This window comes from Elephas maximus, chromosome 4 (assembly GCF_024166365.1).
Source record: "Elephas maximus indicus isolate mEleMax1 chromosome 4, mEleMax1 primary haplotype, whole genome shotgun sequence".
Taxonomy (NCBI): Eukaryota; Metazoa; Chordata; class Mammalia; order Proboscidea; family Elephantidae; genus Elephas; species Elephas maximus.
In genome coordinates, this window is record NC_064822.1 from 171,195,369 (window position 1) to 171,219,701 (window position 24,333).

The 24,333-nt window shown below is 46.0% G+C and overlaps 1 protein-coding gene across 3 annotated transcripts in view; it reads left to right on the forward strand.

Annotated features, from left to right (window-relative positions):
- The first annotated feature begins 1,992 nt into the window (after nucleotides 1-1,992).
- CHST11 (carbohydrate sulfotransferase 11) overlaps nucleotides 1,993-24,333 on the forward strand; it is a 342,410-nt gene continuing 320,069 nt past the window's right edge. The window contains exon 1 of one of the 3 annotated variants that reach the window (XM_049884221.1): nucleotides 1,993-2,239. Coding sequence is in view for 2 of the 3 variants with exons in the window: in XM_049884219.1 (XP_049740176.1) it covers nucleotides 9,146-9,263 (118 nt within the window). In the remaining variant the exon portion in view is untranslated. Of the gene's footprint in view, nucleotides 2,240-7,579; nucleotides 9,264-24,333 lie in introns of those variants that run through there. The other 2 variants (XM_049884220.1, XM_049884219.1) reach the window with 2 other exon arrangements.

Sequence of the window (24,333 nt, forward strand, 5' to 3'; positions counted from 1 at the left end):
AGTGTCTATTCATATCTTTTGCCCATTTTTTAATTGGGTTATTTGTCTTTTTGCACTTGAGTTTTTGCAGTGTCATGTAGATTTTAGAGATCAGATGCTGATCAGAAATGTCGTAGCTACAAACTTTTTCCCAGTCTGTAGGTAGTCTTATTACTCTTTTGGTGAAGTCTTTGGATGAGCATAGGTGTTTGATTTTTAGGAGCTCCCAGTTATCTAGTTCTTCTACATTCTTTATAATGTTTTGTGTACTGTTTATGCCATGTATTAGGGCTCCTAACTTTGTCCCTATTCTTTCTTCCGTGATCTTTATCATTTTAGATTTTATATTTAGGTCTTTGATCCATTTTGAGTTAGTTTTTGCGCATGGAGTGAGGTGTGGGTCTTGTTTCATTTGTTTGCAGATGGATATCCAGTTATGCAAGCACCATTTGTTAAAAAGACTGTCTTTTCCCCATTTAACTGTTTTGGGGCCTTTGTCAAATATCAACTGCTCATCTGTGGATGGATTTACGTCTGGATTTTCAATTCTGTTCCATTGGTCCATGTGTCTGTTGTTGTACCAGTACCAGGCTGTTTTGACTCCTGTGGCAGTATAATAGGTTCTAAAATCAGGTAAAGTAAGGCCTCCCACTTTGTTCTTCTTTTTCAGTAATCCAAGGCTGTAAATCTTTGTAGAAGCAAACTGCCACATCTTTCTGTGGAGAAGCGGCTGGTGGATTTGAACTGCTGACCTTTCGATTAGCAGCCAAGTGCTTGATTGCTGTGCCACCAGGGCTCCTAGGGGAATGGTACATCCTAATATATTCTGTACTTGGAGGTTCTCTGTGTCTGGCACCAAAGTATCAGAGGCCATTTTGATCGTGCACTGTCATCTTCAGGGCATCTGTCTTAGTCATCTAGTGCTGCCATAACAGAAATACCACAAGTGGATGGCTTTAAGAAAGAGAAATTTATTTCCTCACAGTAAAGTAGGCTAAAAGTTCAAATTCAAGACGTCAGCTCCAGGGGAAGGCTTTCTCTCTCTGTTGGCTCTGGAGGAAGGTCCTTGTCCTCAATCTTCCCCTGGTCAAGGAGCTTGGTAGGCACAGGGACCCCGTGTCCAAAAGACGCACTCTGTTCCTGGTGCTGCTTTCTTGGTGGTATGAGGTCCCCAACTCTCTGCTTGCTTCCCTTTCCTTTTCTCTCTTGAGATAGAAAAGGTGGTGCAGGCCACATCCCAGGGAAACTCCCTTTACCTTGGATCTGGGAAGTGACCAGAGTACATGCGGTGTTACAATTCCACCCTAATCCTCTCAACATGAAATTACAATCAGAAAGTGGAGGACAACCACACATGGCCTAACCATGTTGATACAGACATATTTGGGGGGACATAATTCAATCCATGACAGCATCCACTGGCCCTGTCCTCAAAGGTGCCCCAGGTTAGCAGCTCTGAGGCTTTTGTGCCATGGTTGGGCCCTGTGCCTCTCCTGGTAACCATGAGGCCTTGCCCTGCCCCCCATCCCTGCGCCCCGGGTAGGGAGGGCGCTCACACCTTCCTGTAGAAACCTCCCCCAGGGATCCTCCCTTCTCTCTCTCTGGTATTATCTCTTCAACAGTTGTAAATTTTTTCCAGGAAAATCTTTATCAAATCCCTCAGGCAAGGTAGCACACACACACACAAAAAAGCACAAAGCCTGCTTGAAATGAGGGGGAGTGGAGAAGTGAAAAATACAAAGAGAACAAACACAAATGAATATTTCAATAAATTATCCTGCCCTGAATGTGTAAGTGTGCTTAAGAAATGCTGATGTCGTAACTAAGGAGAGCCAGGAGCCCCAGAGAGATGGATCTGCCAGACGGGTCCCAGGGTTCATGAGGAGGGGCTGGCAGGGGCAAAAAGAAGAAGAACAACAAAAAACTCACAAAGGAAAACAGTGAAAGCACCCAAAATTCGCTGAATCCCAGCCTCGAAAGTGTGTATCTTTCACTTTCATTGTTACACAGCATTCTCTCTGGCGCTCAGCTCCTGAGGCAGCTCTGGGTGCCTTTGTTTTATGGGTTGAAAGAGTGGGGCTCAGAGAAGTGAAGTAACCTGCCTCAAGTCACATAGCCTGCGTGGTCTGTCTGAGCCCAAAGCCTGAGGACAGGCAGTCTAAGAGGAGGCAAAGAACAAGGACAATCTCTGGGGTCACTGACACTGCCTGACCTCTGGCTTCAGGGCCTTGGATGTGCCAACATTAGGAGGATGATCTGGGTAAGTCACTTCGTCTTTCTCTGTCTCACTTTCTTCCTCTGTAGAATGAAGATAATAAGGGCCCCCATCTAGAGGGTTAAGGTGAGGGGAACTGCTTAGAACAGGGCCTGGCCCAGAGAGAGCCATTAGGTGGTTTGCAGCACGACCATCCTGGGCAGGGAGTGGGGGCCCTGGGGAGGGAGGGCAGGGGCAGCGAGGACACCTGATTGGAGCTGGAGAGATTTGGGATCATCCAGATGGGAGTTTAGGAGTTGATGAGGGGCCAGAAATAAAAACAAAGACTAAACCCTCTGCTGTTCAGCTGTCCTCCATACAGGTTTTCAAGGTTGTGACCTTATGGAAGTAGATCTCCAGGCCTTTCTTCTGAGGCACCCCATGTGGGTGTGACTGCCAAGCTTTCAGTTAGTAGTCAAGTGCATAACTGTTCGCACCACCTGGGGGCTCTGATCAGAGGCCATCAGTTAAATCATACTTGGATCCTGGGCAGAACAGGAGAAAAGCGTAGAACAAAATTCAAATTCATAAAAAAAAAAAAAAACCCTAAAAACCTGACTTATTGGCATGACAGAGACTAGAGGAATCCCCGGAACTATGACCCCCTGACACCCTGTTAACTCAGAACTGCAGCCACTCCCAAAGTACACTTTTCAAACAAAGATTAGACAGGCCTATTAAAAAAAAAAACAAAACAGAGCTCTGGTGGCTCTGTGGTTAAGAGCTAACTGCTAACCAAAAGGTCGGCAGTTCAAATCCACCAGCTGCTCCTTTGAAATCCTATGGGGCAGTTCTACTCTGTCCTATAGGGTTGCTATAAGTCTGAATCAACTCGATGGCAAGGGATTTTATTTTTATTTATTTTTTAATAAAACAAACAGGAGCCCTGGGGGTGCAGTGGTTAAGAGCTGGCTGATAATCAAAAGGCCGACAGTTTGAATTCACCCGCCATTCCTTGGATACCCCATGGGGCAGCTCTACACTGTCCCATGGGGTCGCTAAGAGTGGGAATCGACTCGAAGGCAACAGTGAGGAACATGTTTCTTAGTTCAACCAAATATACAAGAGCGAAGGGTCAACTCCTGTTCAAAAGCAAGATGAGAAGGCAGGAGGGGACGGGAAAACTGGAAGAATGGACCCAGGAAACCCATGGTGGAAAGGGGGAGAGCGCTGTCACATTGTGGGGATTGCAACTGACATCACAAAACAATATGTGTATTAATTTTTGATTGAGAAATGAACTTGAGCTGTAAACTGTCACCTAAAGCACAAGAAAACCAAAAAAAAAAAAAAAATACTTGGGAGGAATGAGCAGCTCAGGGAGCTGATTTCCGGGCTGTGTGTGGAAAGAGGGAGGGTTGTCTGGGTATCCGAAGCCACCCAGAGGCCAGTTGGGGTGGGCTTGGGGAAGGACTGACGGTCAAATGACCTTATTCCTCAGTAAGGGAAGAAGACAAGTCTCTTGATTCTAAACTGGGCCAAGGGGCAAAGCTGGCATCAAAAAAACAAAACGAAAAAAAAAAACCAAACTATAGTTGATTCCAACTTATGGTAACCCCATGTGAAAGTGAGAGAGAATAATGGCGGGTATTTTTCTTCCCTCCTCACCTGCCTCCCTCATGGCCTTTCCTTCCTTCATCCTTCCCCTTTCGTACCCCTCTCCTTCCTTCCTCATCTCCTCTGTCTTTCTTCCTTTCTCCCTCTCTCTTTTCTCCCACCCTCTCTTTATCTCTCCCTTCTTCCTTTCTCTCTTTTCTTTGCCACTGTCTTAGTTATCTAGTGCTGCTATAACAGAAATACCACAAGTGGGTGGCTTTACCAAACAGAAATTTATTTTCTCACAGTTTAGGAGGCTTGAAGTCCAAATTCAGGGTGCTGGTTCTAGGGGAATGCTTTCTCTCTGTTGGCTCTAGGGAAAGGTTCTTGTCTCTTCTGAGCTTCTGCTCCTGGGCAGTCTTCATGTGGCTTGACATTTCTCTTCCCCCATCTCTGCATCTTCTGATTGCTTCTTTGATCTCTTTATATCTCTAAAGACACTCAAGATACACCCTACACTAATCCTGTCTCATTAACATCACAAAGACAACCCATCTCCAAATGGGATTATAACCACGGGCATAGAAGTTTGGATTTACAGCACATATTTTGGGGGAACACAATTCAACCCATAATACCTACCTTATTCTAAAAAGCCTGTAAAGAAGAGCCTGCTCAGAGAGTCATGTCATGAGTAACCCATTTGTGTACCTGTGGTTTACCTACCTGTAGAAAATTTGTACCCTAAGATCTTCACATGCTGTGGCCAAATGGGTTTTAATCCAAGTCCACAAATATTTACTGTGCTCTGGCTAACTGAGCGTACTGTGTGCTGAGGTGCCAGAGAGATGCAAAGGGGCAAGGGCTGTTCTCCCAAGAGCCAGTTTGGGGCCCCTGGCCTCCTGCCCCCCACTCCTCCCCATCAAGGGTGCTAAAGACTTCTCTGTCTACCAGTGCCCTGAGCTTACTTCTCTCTCCAACAAAGTGCAAAAAGAGGCATCGTGCCAGTTTTGTGGGATCTCAACAAGACAGCACACTGTAGGCACAGGCTACGTGAACGAGGTAGAACTCAGCTTGCACATATTGGCTGTTGCTGTTAGCTGCATCGAGTAGACCCTCTACTCATGGAGAGGGTAGGAAATGCTGCCTGGTCTTATGCCATCCCCATGATCGATTTCAGATGGAACTGTTGTGATCCATAGGGTTTTCATTGGTTGTTTTTTTTTGGCAGGCCTTTCCTCCTAGTCTGTCTTAGTCTGGAAGCTCCACTGAAACATGTTAGCATCATAGCAACACTCAAACCTCCACTGACAAACAGATGGTGGCTGCGTGTGAAGTACACTGGCCAGGAATCGAACTCCGGTTTTCCCCATGGAAGGCAAGAATTCTGCCGCTAAACCACCAATGCCTCTGCATATTGGAGGGTCTTGATAAATATCTGTTGTTTTACTTGTGATGGCTTCTCCACTAGAATTCTGGTTTCACATCTATTTTCTTACTCTCCTATAAACTTTATAAGATCATCAACGTAAATAGAACTTTTTCCTCCATGTGTTTTTCAGGCGCTACAACCATGTTTTAAAATGGACAGACTCAAGTTTCATTCTGTGCTGTTTGATTTGTAGAATAAAGCTCATGCCTAGTGATCAGCCAAGATTTACCCAGGCCCCACAATGGACAGTGGTGCCGATTTGCAAAAGCTCTCATGGCAAAAAGAAATTAAGAAAAAAGAGGGAAAATAAGATGGATTGACACAGTGGTCGGGGACTTGGTGGTGCAGTGGTTAAGAGATACGGCTCCTAATCAAAAGTCAGCCAACTGAATCTACCACCTGCTCCTCGGAAACCCTATGGGGCAATTCTACTTTATCCTATAGGGTCTCTGTCAGTCGAAACTGATGGCAAAGAGTTGACACGATAGCCACAACAGACTCGAGCCTACCAATGATCAGGAGGATGGCACAGGACCAGGCAATGAGACCAGCCGACTCGACAGCAACTAACAACAACAAACTTAACTTCCAAACCCAAGACGGCATCATTTCTCCATCACTCACTTATCTGTGCCTATCATGTGCCAGTCAGTATGCTGGGCTCTAGAGAGGGAAAGGGATGAATAAAGCTTGGCCCTCTAGGAAGAAGCTTGGCCTAGTCGGTAAAGTAACCCAAGAGGAGTTCAGACCTATTGCTCAGAGCACAGAGGAAGAAAGAGGCAGCTGAGTAATCCGGGAAGGCTTCCAGGAAGAGGTGATGTTTTACCAGTCAGGGCCTTGCCCCCTCACTATGTTTGGGCTGATTCCTGGTTGAGGGAATGCAAAAATGGATGTAGGCCATGCTCACCATCTTCCTCCCACCATACGGAGCCAACTCAACCCTCCACGACTGTCTTAGTTTCTTAGTGCTGCTGTAACAAAAATACCACAAGTGGGTGGTTTTAAAGAACAGAAATGTATTTTCTCACAGTTCAGGAGTCTACAAGTCTGAATTCAGGGTGCTGGCTCTAGCGAAAGGCTTTTCCTCTGTCTGCTCTTGGGAAAAATCCTTGTCTCAGCTTCTGTTCCTTGGTTCCTGTGTGATTTTCATGTGGCATCTATCTTTCCATTAGTCCTGGCTATTTTTCACCCAGAAGGGATTAGGACTTACCCTACACTGATAGGACGTCATTAACATAACAAAGAGCCCTATTTTCAAGTGGGATTGCATCCCCAGGTATAGCGGTTAGGATTTCACACATGTTTTGGGGAGACACAATTCAATCCCTAACAATGAATAAGAATTAGACCTCTGACCTCTCCCTTGGCCCTGTAATCTCCCAAACTGCCTTTTGCATGTTCAGCTCTTTGCACAGGCAGCAGGGTGGTTAGTGCCCTGAAAAGCAAGAGGCCAGCTGTGTGAACTGGGGGCACATCCCTTTCCCTCCTCGCTGTGTAAAACCAGGAGTTAAATGAAGGCCTGACATTCTAGACAAAGGATTCCTGCAAGTGCTCATCCAGCCTTTCTCCCTGCAAGGAATCCTCTGCCTTGAGGGTGCTGGGGGGTGCCGCTCCCATCCCCTATCTCTTATGGGGGGAAATCACTGGAGAATGATTCAACTTGGAGCTGGTTCAACTTGGCTGTCTGTAGCAAGCAGCTCATTCACAAGTGAGTACGAATTAATACCGTATAAACCAGCTATACTGTGCTGTAATTGAGTGTCTTCTGTAATCAAAGGCAAGGCTGCTGACTTCGATACTTTCCCTACATGCCACTGCTGTAGGAAAACTTTCCCGGAAGGGAACTAAGGTTGTGGAGGTGGCTTTTGTTGCATGCATCTGACTGTCGGTTGGGTTTCTGCCCCACAGAGGGGAGGACGAGGCCCAGTACATTCAGATTCAATAAGTATTTATCAAATGCTTCTTTCGTGAGAGGCACTGAAAGACACGTTATTTCATTATTAATTGAGTTAAATAAAACCAAACCAAACCCACTGTCCTGAATTGAATTAATTGTAGCCATAATTTGATGTTGTTGTTAGGAGCCATCAAGTCCATTCAAACTCAGAGCCACCCCGTGTGACAGAGTTGAACTGCCCCATAAGGTTTCCTAGGCTGTAATCTTTATGGGAGCAAATCATCAGGTCTTTTCTTCCGAGTAGCTGCTGGGTGGGTTCAAATCACCAACCTTTCTGTTAGCAGCCGAGAGCTTTACTGTTTGCGTCATCAGGCCTCCTTGATAATTTGATAATAAGGTACAAAAGTTACATTGTCTTTATAACAACTTTTTTTTCCTGATAGAAAAGAAATACACATTTATTGTTGGAACTAAAACACCCCCTTAACTTTTAAAAAACACTACGTGTAATCTTATAAGTAAAATAGATGGCTATAACAGCACCTATCTGCATTACAGACACCACAAACCACAGGAGAACAAGATGTTACGTTCCAGATAGTAGATAAATGGACTATGTTAACCTAGTTTCTCCAATTAGTTCTGGGCAGACAGTGAGCTCCACGCTGTTTGCCTGCATCCACTTTATTAATTGCTAAACCTAAATGCATAGAATTGGAAATCGTAAAGCACTTTATGCAGTACAGGGAAGCAACGCCATCTTTCCATTTACCTGGCACTGGGTTTTTCTGGGCCAATGCTAAGGTCAGCTTGGTTTTCCAGCAGTTGTTTGGATTTGGATGATGGTAACTTCGTGGGGGGAATCCTCTCATATTCACCCTGCTAAGACTCGTGTGCACTTTGGAGAGTCTGGAGGAAGCTCTACTCTTCGGGGAGCAAGAGTTTAAAAAAATTCCACAACCCCCTTTTCCTTGTTGAAGGGGGTGGAGGGTGCCAGAGACATTGTCTGCACAAGTCCCCGGGAAAGCTCAGCTGTCGCCTGACCCCTGCGGGCCGTGCAGTTTCCCTAATCTTGACTTTTAAGTCAGCCCTCTTCAACCTCTTTGCAAAACGGCGCTCAAGCTGGGCTGTCGTTTGAAAGAAAACGAAACTGCCCTTTTTGGAGAGTCGGGAAAAGGGCACCTCGCTCCCAGGGGGCTTGGGGCAACTTCCCCCTCCCTCGCCCAGGGATTTTAAATAAACCCGTGCCACCCGAGCCGTTCGGCCCCCGAAATGCCCAATCTGCTGCCCGCCACTTCCCCCTCCAGACGCTGGCAGGAGTGGGTGGCAGCACGGAGGCGATTTTATTCGTATTTTTTTCCTCCGGGTTTTGTCATGGAAACGCTGACACAACCTCCAGACGGCGGCCGAACCTGGCCGGGGACTGAGGGCTTTTGGGACCCTGCGGGAGCGCGGCGCGCACTCCGCACTCCGCGGGAAACAGCTGGACGCGACCATATCCCGGGTAGGGGCGGGGGGAGCGCGACGCTCCGCCCCGGCGCGCGGGTCCCTCCCTCCTCCCGGCTCTCCGCAGGCGCCCTCCCCTCGCCGGGGGCTGCGAGTTGGGTTTGGTAAAACCCAGCCCCGGAATATATAGATCATTGGAGCGCAATGAAGTAGCCTTTGGAGAGGAGAGAGGGGGCCTGTCCGACAGCCACAGCAGCCAGCGCGGCGGCAGCACCATCACCGCTCGCACCCCAGCCTCCCCGATCGCGAGGAGGTAGCGGCGGCTGCCGGCGGGAGCGAAGGAGGCGGCGGAGGAGGAGCAGGAGCGCGCAGCCGGCGGGTCCACGCATCTCTGCACTTCCAGAGCAACTCCGGCGTCTTACACACCCCCGCCCGGGGCTGGGGGCTCCGTGAGCGGCAGCAAAGCCGGCCAACCCTACCCCGGAGCCTTGCTCAGTACTACCGTGCGCCTCCCGGGCTCGGGTCCGCGCGGCTGGGTCACCGCTGCTGCGCGCCGGGAGCGCTTCCCGGACACCCCGGCCCCGGCAGCCAGGACAAAGCCATGAAGCCGGCGCTACTGGAAGTGATGAGGATGAACAGAATCTGCCGGATGGTGCTGGCCACTTGCTTGGGATCCTTTATCTTGGTCATCTTCTATTTCCAAAGTATGTTGCACCCAGGTAGGGGGCGCGTTAGCGTGGTTTTGTTGGATGTTTTCTTCTCTGTCTCTCTCGCTTCGCCGGGTTTCTGCCTTTTCCAACCTTACCTTTCCCCCCTCGGCCACCTCGGGGCTCCCTGCTCCCCGAGTCTGCCCAGGTCACCGCGTCGGCATGGGGAGAAGGAGGGAAGATGTGCTCCCTCTTCCTTTTCCTCCCAGCTCGGGGCTGGAGGATGGGACCAGGAGGGGCGGTAGTTTTTTTTTTTTTTTTTCTTTGTGTCTCCTTGTCTGTCTGTCTGCGAGGTAGTAGGGAAAGGTAGAGATTGTAGGAAGCTGCCGGGGTTGGGTGGTTGGTTTGAAGAAACTGAAACTCCCTCCCCGCTGTTGCCGCGGTCTGAAGATGAAAGAGGCGCCCGGAGCCGGCTGCTCTGCGCCCGGGCACGCTGTCTCTTCCTGGTTGGGGCTGGGGACGAATGGTGCACGCCCCGGCGAGGTTTCGAGTCCCTGCAGCGGGCAGGGGACCCTAGAGGTCGGCTTCCACGTGTCCGAGGCTCGGCGCAGCGCTGAGCAGGTGTGGGGAGAGGTTGGGTGCCCGGCTCTGCTCCTCCGCCAGGGTGGGGAAGGGGCCAGCCTCCGGTTGTTTGTCTCCAGGGGTCTAGCCCCGTTAGTGATCTTGGGGCTGGTGCCATCGGGGCCTGCTCCACCACACCCACACCTCCCCGGGGATCTTGCGCTGGGGGACTTGGGGCTCCCGGGTCACAACTTGGCCACCGCAGTTTTGGAGGAAACTTTGGCCATGTCCTTGCCTGACCGTCAGGTTGCATCCCCCCAACTCCTGGGTTTCCGGGCAGCCGATGTTCCGCTCCCCACCCCCCCGCCAATGAGCCCTCTCGCTTGGTCCCTCCGTAGCGTAGGCAAGTTCCAAATCTGAAATGTGAATTGGGGGAGGGACGAGGCTCCTCTGTTCCGAGGGGCGCGAAGTTAAGTTTGGGACCTGGGACGGGAGGGGAAACCGCGCACAGCGCCGGGGGGTTCGCAGCCAGGCTTAGAATCCCAACAGGTAGAACCTTCGGAGGAGGCTTTTGGGGTAAAGCGGGTCTCCCCGCCAAGCCTCTGTCCCCCTCCCCGCTTCCCGCAGCAACCACCCCCCCCCCCGCCACGGGGCCACGTTGGCCCCGAAATCCCATTTTTACGCCTCCGAGTTGCCTTTCTCAGTGTAGTCACAGCAATAATTTGCTTTCCTAATTGCAAGGGGGAGGGAGCTAGAAACACATTTCCTTCCAAGGAAACGGGGCTTGTGTTTTTCTTTTTTCCTCTCGCCTTCTCCTTTCAGTGTGTATCTAACACTTTCAGCAGACGCAGCTCCGAATTCATCAAGCCTGCGTTTGGGTCGATGGCAGAGGAATAAAGCTGGTCTTTCCATCAAACATGCAGGGCTGCGAGATTCCTTGACAGCGTGGGGACAGGAATGGCCCCTCTGGCCCGCACGGTCTGGAGTGGTTGTTAAGGAGGCCACTCTGCCAGGGGTCTTGGTCTGCCACTACCACCAAAAGCCTCAGGACACCCGAGCCAGCCCTGTAAAAGATGGCTTTTGTTTGCGGCTGGGTATTTTTAGTTTAATGTCAGCAAACTGCAGGGGTGTTTGTCTCCTCACCCAAACTGGTGGTTGTGGAACTTCCGAGGGAATTTAAAAATGGACCTCGCTTGCATTCAGGCAGCCGGGCGGTGGTTGCAGCGGGCAGGACCAGACAGACAGGGCCATCTAAGGGTGCCAAGCTCCTGGGGCCACTGGAGAACAGGCCAGACGCCACCTGGGAGGCTGGGGGGTGTGCAGATATATTGGGGCTCAAACAGCTTAAATAGAGGGTTGTGTTTAGGCCTCAAAGTTTTGCTGGGACTGCCCTGCAGGGTAATTCTTGGCAGAATCGCCTGAAACAAGGACCAGCCTCCAACAGTACTGCACTTCAGCTTATCTGTATCTGTTAGTTGCGCAGAGAGATAAGGCTTTCTTGGAGCCTGTGCTTGTTAGGAGCCCTGGTGGCACAGTGGTTAAGAGCTCAGCTGTTAACCAAAAGATCAGCAGTTGGAACCCACCAGCTGCTTAGGGGTGGTGGTACTCTGTCCTGTAGGGTCACTAGGAGTCGGAATCGACTCGATGGCAACAGGTTTGGCTTGGTTTTGGTTTGTGCTTGTTATCCTGTGAGAGAATTAGGAAATAGCTTTCTAGCCAAAGATACTAGGGAGAAACTTCCAACTTGTAATTGGCACTTGGGTAAAATTTCCTGCTCTAGTTAGGATATTATGCAGACTTGAAATAGCACTTGCTCATTTCAGTCTAGCCTTTTGGAACCAGGAATGGAGCGGAAAAGCATTTTCTAAGGTCGACTGATAAGACTTCTCTGTCTTGACCCGCCCTGAGCCCTTTGCTTGCCTGTCTGATCCTCCGCATTTTGAAAGCCCGCCTTCCTCCCAAGAAATGGCGTTTGTTTATTATCTGCATCGCTGAGTGTGCTCCTCTGATATTTTTTTCCAGTCCGTAGCAAGTGTTCCTTTCAGTACTTTCTATTGAAAATGTAACTGCAGATCGTTCCGTTGAACCAACCCACTGCCGTGGAGTCCATTCATAGGACAGAGTAGAACTGCCCCATAGGGCTTCCAAGGCTGCAATCTTTACGGAAGCAGACTGCCACACCTTTCTTCTGTGGAGCGGCTGGTGGGTTCAAACCCCGAACCTTTGGGTTAGCAGCCGAACGCTTAACCACTGTACCACTGGGGCTCCTTGGTTCCATTGAAAAGTCTTCCTTCTCTTGCATTACATATTGTTCCATGACAACTCCATGTCAGCAGTCTATACTTACATGGGACATAAAATTATGCTTTGAAGTCCATATTAAACATTTTTTTTACTTCATTAAAGTACACCGCTGATAAAGGCCAATGCTAAATCCTTTTCATCCACCTTGAATTTCTTTAGAAGTCCCACGATCCTTGCTTCTCTTATAGTAGCTGATCCTTTAACCTGGCTCTGTAGTTTCAGTTGTTCCTTATCATCCCGGGAGAAGCAGAAGGGACCACAGCCTGGCACAGATTATGTTGCTAAAAGTTTGGAGCCCTTGGGCAGGAATTCCAGTTACCGATATCTGAAATAGAAAAATAGTTCTGCAGAAGCAATGGATTCCTCCTCCCAGTGGTGCAGAGGGATTACCTGGATGGTGTGAGGAGACAGGGAAAGAATAAAAGGGAACGACTAGCAGGGGCCTGGCTGCTTCTCCCTTTGAATCTAATCTGGGATCCATTGTTTTTTGGACTTTTCTAATTCATAAGCTTGAGTAATTAATTGATCATCAGTGACTAGGAGGGTTTAGCGGAAGTGAGCCTTGTCAGTGAGTATGCCTTTGACACTCTGAGTTAATACTCTTTGTTAAAATTTTTTTTTTTTTTAGGGTAGGGACCAGATCTTAGATCCCATTCTAACCTCGATGCCTCACACCAAGATCGAAATCAAACCAGTTGCCATGGAGGCCATTCCAACTCATGGCGACTCCGTGTGTGTCAGAGTAGAACTGTGCTCCATTGGGTTTTCACTGGGTGATCTTTTGGAAGTAGGCCCTCAGGCTTTTCTTCAGAGGTGCCTCTGGGCGAGTTCGAACTGTCAGCCTTTTGGTTAGTAGCTGAGTGCTTAATCATTTATGCCACCCAGGGTGGGAAAAAAAAAAGTTCTCAGTCACATATTTGCTGGATAATGCATAAAATGGTTAAACTCTAGAAGACCAGCTTTTCTGGTTTTCAGGAAGGCTGCTTCACGCCTTGCCAAGAGTGCCTGGTCAATGACAGTGGCTCTGTTTGTTAGGGACACTTCCCTGCCTGCCTGAACTCAGATCCCTTGAGACATGGACCCAGTTGAAGCTTATCCTGCACCAGACAGGAGCAGTTACCATGGCCTGGATTTGTTGCCCCTGGGGTGTCAAGCAGCTGACTCGGTGCTCAGGGTACTGGGTAAGGTTGTACTTCTGAACCGTGTGTCTGGTTTCTGCACACGTTTGAGTCTGTCAGTGTGTTGCTGTTGTTAGGTGCCGTCGAGTTGGTTCCAACTCATAGCGACCCTATGTACGACAGAATGAATCACTGCCCAGCCCTGTGTTATCCTCACGATCTTTGCTATGCTTGAGCCCATTGTTACAGCCACTGTGTCAGTCCATCTCGCTGAGGGTCGTCTTCTTTTTTGCTGACCCTCTACTTTACCAAGCATGCTGTCCTTCTTCAGGGACTGATCCCTCCTGATAACATGCCCAAAGTATGGGAGACAAATCTTGCCAGCCTTGCTCCTAAGGAGCATCAGTGAGTATATTCTGTGAAAGTTCGTCCTACCTTATAATGGCTTACATACCTGTCCTAGACGGCTGGTCTTTGATGGCACTGAGAGGCCCCCAGGCTATGTTTTGTGCCCAGTGTGTGAAGAGGGCGCCTCTGAACCCTACTTTTATGTTACTTTCTAGGATTTTGGTTTTTGTATGAAAGCTACTGTTCACAGAAGAGAAGCCTGCAGAGGAGAAAGCCCCCCCCTTTTTTTCTCTCATTCTTTTTTTCTTTTGCATGTTTACTTTCCCTGTCACCTGAGATTTCTTTGCCTTGATTGAATATATTGAAAGATTATACCCTTTATTTAAAGACCTCTTGGGTTACTGCTTTGTAGTTTTATTTGATTAGGTTGAATATACAATGAGTTTTATACTGTAATTTTTTCCTCTAAATTTTATGTACTTTGTTGTTGTTGAGAATATACACAGCAGAACATACACCAGTTCAAAAGTTTTCCCATGTACAATTTAGTGACACTGATTACATTCATCAAATTCCGCAGCCATTCTCACCCCCCTTTTCTGAGTTGTTCCTCCCCGATTAACATAATCTCACTGCTCCCTAAGTTTTCTATCTAATCTTTTGAGTTGCCGTTGTCAGTTTGATCCTGTATAGATAGTTCTCAAAAGAGCATATACTCAAGGCAGCTGTTTTTTAAAAATTGTACTTTAAGTGGAGGTTTAAAAGTCAAGTCAGTCTCTCATACAAAAACTTATGCACACCTGGCTATGTAACCAAAGCTGCCCTGCCCCTACTGTGACAACACACTCCTCCTCTCCATTCCCCGGGTCTGTTCAACCAGCTCCTGTCCCCATGCCTTCTCATCTCCTCTCCAGACAGGAGCTGCCCACATAGTCTCATTTGTGTACTTGAACCAAGAAGCCGACCCTTTGGTTAGGAGCCGTAGCACTTAACCACTACGCCACCAGGGTTTCATCAGTATCATTTTCTGTCTTATAGTCCAGTCCAATCCTTGTTTGAAGAGTTGGCCTCAGGAATGGTTGCAGTCTTGGGCTAACAGAGGGTCCAGGGGCCATGACCTCTGGGGTCCCTCCAGTCTCAGTTGGACCATTAAGTCAGGTATTTTTATGGGAATTTGAGGTCTGCATCCGACTGTTCTCCCACACCATCAGGGATTCTCTGTTGTGTTCCCTGTCAGGGCAGTCATCGGTGGTAGCTGGGCACCATCTAGTTCTTCCTGCCTCAGGCCGAGGTAGTCTCTAGGTTATGTGGCCCGTTCTGTCTCTTGGGCTCATATTTACCTGTGTCTTTGGTGGTCTTCATTCTCCTTTGCTCCAGGTGGGTTGAGACCAGTTGATGCATCTTAAATGGCCCGCTTGCTAGCATTTAAGACCTCAGACGTCAAGGCAGGCCTTTTTTGCTAGTTAAGCTAAATTATTATTTGGTTTTAGATGACTTCAGGGGATAGTTTTGGCTTAAGGTTTAAAGATTACCCCAGGGTGATAGTTCTAGGGGTTATTCCAGCTTCTATAGCTCTAGAAAGTCTGAAGTCCATGAGAATTTGAAATTCTAAACCCTGGTGGTATAGTGGTTAAATGCTATGGCTGCTAACCAGGAGGTGAGCAGTTCGAATCTGCCAGGCGCTCCTTGGAAACTCTATGGGGCAGTTCTACTCTGTTCTATAGGGTCGCTATGAGGCAGAATTGACTTGACGGCTGTGAGTTTATTTCTGGATTTATCCCTTTTGATAGGTATTCTTCTATGAAATCTTAGGTCAGAATGTTCAGTAATTGTAGCCGGCCACCATCCAGTTCTTCTGGTCTCATGGCAAAGAAGGCAGTTGTTCATGGAAGCAATTAGCTGCCCATTCCATTCCTCCTTCTATTCCTGACTCTCCTTCTTCCTCTGTTTCTCCAGGTGAGTAGAAATCAATTGTTGTGCCTTGGGAGGCCACTTGCAAGCTTTTAAGATCCTAGGCACTACTCAGTGAGCCAAAAGGTAAAACAGAAGTACTAAACACATCATTAGGCCAATTAACTGGAATGTCCCGTGAAACCAGGACCCTAAGCCTGTAAACCAGGGAACCAAATCTTGTGAGGTTTTTGGTCGTACTTAAGCAGCCTCAGTAGCTACTCTTGTTGTTGTTGTTATAAATATATCACACAACTCTTGCCAATTCAACTTTTTACAGGTGTACATCTTATTGATAGCAATTACAATAATTGGCTGTGCAACCCAACCCTTACTGCAATTTTTCCATCGCTATTAACCTCCCTCTTCCCGTTCCCTCCTGCCCCTGGTAACCACGAATAAACTTTGGTCTCTATACATTTGCCTTTTCTTGTCTTTTTGTATAAGTGAAAGTCATACAATGTTTGTCCTTTTGTGATTGGCTTCTTTTCTCTCAGCATAATGTTTTCAGGCTCCATCTAATACCGTAAGGAAACCCTGGTGGCGTAGTGGTTAAGTGCTACGGCTGCTAACCAAAGGGTCGGCAGTTCAAATCCGCCAGGTGCTCCTTGGAAACTCTATGGGGCAGTTCTACTCTGTCCTGTAGGGTCGCTGTGAGTCGGAATCGACTCGATGGCACTGGGTTTGGTTTTTTTTTTTTATCTAATACCGTATGTAGCATGTATCAAGACTCCATTTCTCCTTCTGGCTGAGTAGTATTCCATTGTATGCATGTACCACATTTTGTTTATCCATTTGTCTGCTGATGGGCGCTTAGGTTGTTTCCACCTTTTGGCTACTGTGAATAGTGCTGCAGTGAACATTGGTGTCTAAGTCTCTTTTTGAGTTTCTGCTTTCAAGTCTTTTAGGTATATATCTAAAAGTAGAATTTCTGGGTCGTGTGGGAGTTCTATTTTTTAGTTTTTGAGGAACCACCACACTGTTTTCCACAATAGCTGTACCATTTTGCATTCCCACCAGCAATGGATTAAAAAAAGCCTGTTGCCATTGAGTCCGCTCCGACTCATAGCGACCCTGTAGGACAGAGTAGAACTGCCCCATAGGGTTTCCAAGGAGCAGTTGGTGGATTTGAACTGCCATCCTTTTGGTTAGCAGCCTGAGCTGTTAACCAGTGCACAGTGGATAAAGGCTCCAGTTTCCCCACATCTTCACCAACATTTATTACTTTTTTTTTTATCTTAGCCATCTTAATGGGAGTGAAATGGTTCCTCATTGTGGTTTCAGTTTGCATCTCTCTGAAGACTAATGATGCCGACCATCTTTTCATGTATTTTTATTGGCCATTTGAATGTCCTCTTTGCTGAAATGTCTATTAAAGTCCTTTGCCCATTTTATGATTGGGTTGTCTTTTTGTCTCATTGTGGTTTTGATTTGCATATTTCTGATGGCTAGATGCTGAGCATCTTTCTATGTGTTTGATGGCCATTCGAATGCCTTCTTTGGTGAAGTGTTTATTCATTTGCCCATTTTATGATTGGGTTATTTGTGCCTTTGTTGTTAAGTTGTCGTTGTTTTATACATATTTTAGTTATTAGATTCTTGTTGGATATATGGTTTTCAAAGAAATTCTCCCAGTCTGTAGCTTGTGTTTTCTTTTTTTTTGATAAAGTCTTTTGATGAACAAAAGATTTTAATTTTATGAGGTCCTATTTTTGTCTTTCGGTCTTTGTGCTTTTGTTATTATATTAGATAATCCATTGTTGAAAGCTAGGCTCACAGCATTGCCCCTGCTAGTTCTTCTAAGAATTTTATGGTTTTAGTTTGTGCATTTAGGTCCTTAACCCATTTTGAATTTGTTTTTGTATATAATGTGAGGCATGGATCCTGTTTCATTTTTCTGCATGTGGAAATCCAATTTTCCCAGCCCCATTTATTGAAGAGACTCTTCTTTCCCCATTGAATGGACTTAGCACCCTTGTCAAAAATCATTTGACCGTAGATGTGTGGGTTTATTTCTGGACTCTCAATTCTATTCCAGTGGTCTACGTGTCTATTGTTATACCAGTACCAGGCTGTTTTGATTACTATAGCTGTATAGTATGTTTTAAAATCAGGAAGTGTGAGTCCTCCTACTTTGTTCTTCTCTTACAACATTTTTTTAGCTATTTGGGGCCTCTTGCCATTCCATATAAAATTGAGGATTGATTTTTCTATTTTTGTAAAGAAGGCTGTTGGAGTTTTGATTGAGACTGCGCTGAATCTATAGATCGCTTTGGGTAGTATTGACATCTTAACAATATTAAGTCTTCCAATCCATGGACATGAACCATCTTTCCATTTATTTGCATCTTCTTTAATCTCTTTCAGCGCTTTTTATAGTTTCCATTATATAAGTCCTTTCCATCCCTGGTTAGATTTATTCATAAGTATTTTATTCTCTTAGAGGCTGTTGTAAGTGGAATTGTTTCCCTAATTTCCCTTTCAGATTTTTCATTGCTGGTGTATAGAAACCTAACTGAATTTTGTTTGTTGATCTTGTATGCTTCAGCTTTGCTAAATTCCTCTATTAGCTTTAGAAGTTTTCTTGTGGACTCTTCGGGATTTTCTATATATAGGATCATATCATCATTGAATAGAGATAATTTTACTTCTTCTTTTCCAATCTGAAAAAGATTTTTATATTATAATTTTAATGCAGCTTTAAACATAATATGTGCTCATTGTTGAAAATTTAGGAGGTGAAGTGCAGAAGAAAAACAACCATCCATTATTCCACCATCCAGAGGCAATTGGCTATTTTTTTCTATAAGTTATAAACCAGTAAAAAAAAAAAAAACAAAAAAAAACCCAGTTGCTGTCAAATCTATTTTGACTCACGGCAACCCCATATGTGTCCGAGTACAGCTGTGCCCCCTACGTTTTCAATGGCTGATTTTTCAAAAGGAGATCACCATGACTTTCTTCCGCAGTGCTCTGGATGGACTCGAACTTCCTGTCATTTGGTTAGCAGTTGAGCATCTTAACTGTTTGTACCGCCCAGGGACTCCCTATACGTTATAGATTATATCTATGTTAAAACCCACTGCCGTCCAGTCGATTCCGACTCATAGCGACCCTATAGGACAGAGTAGAACTGCCCCATAGAGTTTCCAAGGAGTGCCTGGCGGATTCAAACTGCCGACCACTTGGTTAGCAGCCGTAGCACTTAACCACTACGCCACCAGGGTTTTTTTTTTTTTTTTTTTAATAGGGTCGCTATAAGTCAGAATTGGGTCGATGGCACTGGGTTTGATTTTTTTTTTTTTGGTTTTATCTCTGTTAGAAATTAAGTAGTTGAGATCACATCCTGCATTTTATACTATGCTTGATAATATGCATTTTAAAGAAATACATCATGATGATGACTACTGGCACTAGTTATGAAAGTTTAAGGATGGAAAATTTTAACCATGACCTTTTAAATTTACTTTGTTGCTATGTGCTGTCAAGTTGACTCAGACTCATACTGACCCTATGGAACAGAGTAGAACTGCCCCAAAGGGTTTTCTAGGCTGTAATCTCTATGGGAGCAGATTGCCCTTTTGCACCATCAGGGCTCCTTTTTAAGTTTGTAGACTTGCATACATATGTCTGTGCTCTACCCCTTTTAGGATGTCTGTCCAGTTTTTGCCTTTTTTGCTGCATGAAACATTTAAAATGAAAGAATCTTTTTGCTTGTATATGAAATAAGTTTGGAGTTGCCCCCAGTTCCTAGGGGCCGTTCTCATGTTATCTATCCAAAACTGTCTTTGGGAAGGTATTGGGAAGGTCTCAAATATGAGACTGTTAGAAACTCTGAAAATAGCACAAGGCATTGAATAACAGAAAGTGGAGACATTTTTAGTTTGGTATCTACCTCGTGGTTTAAATATTTGAGCGTTAATGGAGTTATCTTCGTAGTGGCATTAAGATGAAACAGACACACGCTTGAGCAATTTCCTTTTCCAGTCATAGTCATTATTCAGGAGTTCTCATTTGATTGCCGTCTGACATAAAGGAAGTGATCTCTCCCCCACGAAAGTGGTTAGGGGTTTCTGTAGGGTGAGGGGCAGGGGACGAAGGAATCCATTCTTCAGTAGAGGCGACTGCTGTTGGCATTTATCTGGTTGAAAAATCATTTTGTTTATGACTAACTTTATCAGCATCGCCATTTAAAAATAGGAAATAAAAGGCTGCCAAGTGCAGGCACCACCCCTTTTCTTTTTAAATTTACTGAAGGGACAAACCTCTTTTTCATCTAGAGGTTCAGTGGAAAAGGCTCTTGTGAAAGTTGTTGCCAGCAGGCTTCGTTGGACATTCAGAGGCTGAGAAAATCCAGAAGTCGTTTTGCTTATTCATTTCTCTCTTTAGTTTTTCATCTCTTGGATTTTTTGGGACTCCATCTTTATAACAAATGAAGGAGGAGGCAGTTCTTCCTTTGAGATCATTGAACAATCTGACCTGCGAATTAAAGATTTCTAGAATTTGTAATTTGATGTATCTTAGATCAAAGGTGATTGATCGGACAGCGCTGCCCTGCCTTCCTTTCCTTTCTTCCTCCCTCCCTCCCTACAAATATTTATCAGCTATTTATTTGGGCTGGATATTGTTTTAGGCACTGGGGATACAACACAAATATTTCTGTCCTCATGGAGCTTACATTCTAGTGAGGTAGACAGGCTTTAAGAAAATGCAGAGGTAAATTATACACTACGTCTGCTGGTGTTAAGAGAAAAACAAAGTAGGGAAGATGGATGAGGGAGGCTAGTGGCAGGGGTTGTAATTAGGGAAGGCCTCACAGACAGATGACATTGGACAGCAGAGACCTGAAGGAGGTGAAGGAGCCAGCTGAAGGAGAATGTTCCAGGCAGAGAAAAGCACAGGTCACATCCCTGAGGTGGGAACACAGTGGCACGTTCAAGGAACAGCAGCAAAGAGGTCAGAGTGTCTAAACAGATGGAGGGAGGTAGCCGATGAAGGAGGTGAGGTAGGGAGAGGTTGGGGCGGGCATGGGAGCAAGGGTGGAAGTGATGAAGCATGGCTGAAAAAGAATGGGCAGTCATTAGTGCCCTTTGGTAAGTGGTTGCCGTGTAAACCCCATTTCCCTTCCATCCCTGGTAGTGCAATGGTTAAAGCACTTGGCTGCTAACTGAAAGGTTCGTGGTTCGAACCCACCTAGTGGCTCTGCGGGATGAAGACATGGCAGGCTCGCTCTCGTAAAGTCAAAATTGACTCAACGGCACCCAACAACAACCCCCAAACTAAAACAGTGATGTACAACCAGAAAAAGAAGTTAGAGAAAAATTTTAACCGAGATTGTTTTGGGAAACTCTTAACCAAAATGTTCAGGGTGCAATCTGTGGCATTTCTGAATAAAAACAATCATAAACATCACCTGGTTTATAGTTGTTGTTAGGTGCCGTTGAGCCAGCGCCTTGTCATGGTGATCTTTGTGTAACAGAATGGAAGGTTACTTGGCCCTGTGCCATCTTCATGATCATTAGTAGGCATATAGCAGGCACTTGGTAAAAATATATAGATTAAATGGATTGATGATTTGGGAGTGAGAGATCTGTGTTATAGTGTGAGATCCCCTACTTCCTAACTCCATGAATTGCTATTATTTTATCAATAGTAAGACACTTTTTCACATTTTAATATGTATGAAATTTGACTGTCTTGTAGTTGATGGCATCTTAGCCCCGTGCTGTTGTGTCATTGGCACCCTTTTTCCTCCTTAACGGAACATCAAGTAGCAGTATTCCTTACCATCGATACTATCTGAGGCCATCTCTGAAAATTGTAAAAGTCCTTTTTGGTAAACTATGGCACATTCCAGAACCTCATTAAAGCCATGAGGAAAAGGCACTCCTGCAAGACTCAGGCTCCATCTATGGGCTGGAAGAACCCAACTGGCCCCGGTTACCTGCTTCATAAAGACTTCCCCGGCATGCAGGCTGGTAAGGGCTTCTCATCTTTGCCTGTGAAATTTGCGCCTATTTTCAGAGCTTTAGGACTTGCAGGAAGGTGCCCTGGCGGCACAATGGTTAATCACTTGGCTACTAACCCAGAAGTTGGTGGTTCAAACCCACTAGCAGCTCTTTGGGAGAAAAAACTTGGCAATCTGCTTCTGTAAAGATTTCAGCCTAGGAAACCCTATGGGGCAGTTCTGCCGTGTTCCATGGGGTTGCTGAGTTGGAATCGACTTGACGGCACCTAATAACGACTGGACTTGTGGTTGGCATCTCTCTTTCTGATTAAGAGTGCGATGTGTAAGAGTCAGAATGAGAAAGTTGGAGAAATAAGTTACTTAGGGCTTGAACTTGGACGTTCAAGTAAAAATAGAAATAGAACTTCCTTGGGGAAAGTATCACCAGTGTAGACTTGAGTTTCTTTCAAGGCCACTGAGCTCTCAGAAGAGGTTGTTCCTCTTCTCGAGCCCTTTATGAAATGTAGTTGTTTGTTTACTTGTGCTTCTTCCCCTTTTAATTCAGCAAGGCATGGATTTGGTCAGGTTCATCTTTCTAGCCTTTGAGCCTGGCCCAGAGGTGCTGTGTTGTTGTTGTTCGCTGTGGTCATGTCATCTCCTGACTGATAGCAACCCCATGGTTGGACAGTTGTGATCCATAGGGTTTACATGGGCTGATTTTTTGGAAGTAGATCACCAGGCCCTTCTTCCTAGTCCATTGTAGTCTGGAAGCTCTGCTGAAACCTGTTCAGCATCACAGCAACACACAAGCCTCCAGTGACACACGGGTAGTGGCCGAACATGAGTTGCACTGAGTGGGCATTGAACCCAGGTCTCCTGCATGGAAGGCAAGAATCCTACCTCTGAGCCACCGCTGCTTCCTCAGAGGTGCTCATGAAACATTTAAAGAGTGAATGAGCAATTCTTAAAGATACCACTTTTACCACTGTCTCCAATTCACCAATACACACAGAGCCCAGAGGGCAGTGCCAGGTTGGATGGCTGCATCCGAACAGCTTCTAGTGTGGTCTGTTTCAGTTGTCTTCCAATCCTCTGTGATCCTCTTCTGCTATGATTCAGTCAGGGTTCAGGGCAGGAAATAGAAAGCTGTCCAGGTATTTTAAGCAGAAATGTATGTAATACAGGGAATTTACAAAACAACAATAACAAAAAAACCCATTGCTGTCAAGTTGATTCTGACTCATAGCAGCCCTATAGGACAGAGCAGAGCTGCCCCATAGTGTTTCCAAGGAGCAGCTGCTGGATTTGAACTGCTGACCTTTTGGTTAGCAGCCACGCTCTTAACCACTTTGCCACCAGGGCTCCACAGGGAATTTGGTGCTTATAAAATGGTTGGGAGGGCTGGAGTGTGCTGCTCTGGTCCGGACCTCCAGAAATGACTCCCAGCTTAAAAAAAAAAAAATGGTGATAGGATAGGTAATTTATTAACAAACATACGTTGATGTGGCTGCTTAAAGAAACTGACCCACCGGGTGGTGCTACCTCTGGGACTTTCCCTAGAACTCTCGAGTTTAAGAACGAACTGCTAAAGCTGAGAACCACAGCTCAGAAATCGTGATATCAGAACTGGCATGCTTCCCCACCGCTGAGGCCACTGCACACCGAGAAAGCCCCAGAGTGTACTCTGTAATGCTGTCATGTGTCCTCATCACCACATTTGCCAGCCACACATCTAAATCTGGAGTGAGCGTGTCTGTTTGGGGGAGCCACATTCACATCTAGAACTCTAGCTTTAAGGAAGCCCAGGAAGTAGCTTTTAAGTTACCAGGTTCTACAGTATAGAAAGGCATTCTAGAAGGGGGGTGGAATGAATGTTGAGCAGACCATCCACCAAACAAAACCAAATCCGTTGCCATCGAGTCAATTCTGACTCATACCGCCCTGACTCATAGTACTCATCATACCCCACTGGTAAAACATACTTGTGCAGCCATCCCCAATATATTACATTTATAAATAATGTTATATGTATTACTACCATGATTTAAATATCTAGCATAAGGATCCTAATAATAAAAAACCAAATCCAAACCCACTGCCACTGAGTTGATTCTGACTCATAGTGACCCTATAGGATAGAGTAGAACTGCCCCACAGGGTTTCCAAGGCTGTTATCTTTGTGGATGGAGACTGCCACATCTTTCTCCTGTGGAGTGGCTGGTGGGCTCGAACCACCGTCCTTTAGGTTGGCCTCTGAGCACTTAACCATTGTGCCACCAGGGCTTCTTATCCTGCTTCCTATCCTAATAATAGCCACTGTAAATCTCCATGTTCATTGTCTTTGGCTGACTCCTTGTCAGCTCTAATTCTATCATGTTTTTTACCTTGTAATGTGGCGTGGAGTCCATGAATGGTGCAGACAGTTAATGCACTCAGCTGCTAACTGACAAGTTGGTGGTTCGAGTCCACCTGGAGATGCTTCTGTGAAAAAAGGCCTGACAACCTACTTGTGAAAAATCAGCCATTGGAAACCCTACAGACCACAGTTCTACTCTGAGGCAGATGGGATCGTCATGAGTTGATACTGACTTGATGGCAGCCAGTTTGATATGGTTTTAATGTGGCTTATGAAGACCTGATGAAGAGCTAGTATTAGAGAGAGAAAAATCCTGTTTTTGTGAGTGTGTTATCTCCAATCCGTAGATTTCTTGGCTAGGATCCCTTTAAGCCTCTTTTCCATTTTGTGAGGATTAGTTTAGTTGAAAGCAGATAATACAATCTGTAAATCTACTTATGATTCAGTTGTAAATGGGGACTCATTGAAATATGCTGCGAGCAGTGAAATTAATGAGGTGACCACTATAGTTCTTTCACTTTGTGGGTCGCCCTCTCTCTCATTAGACACCAGGCTTTC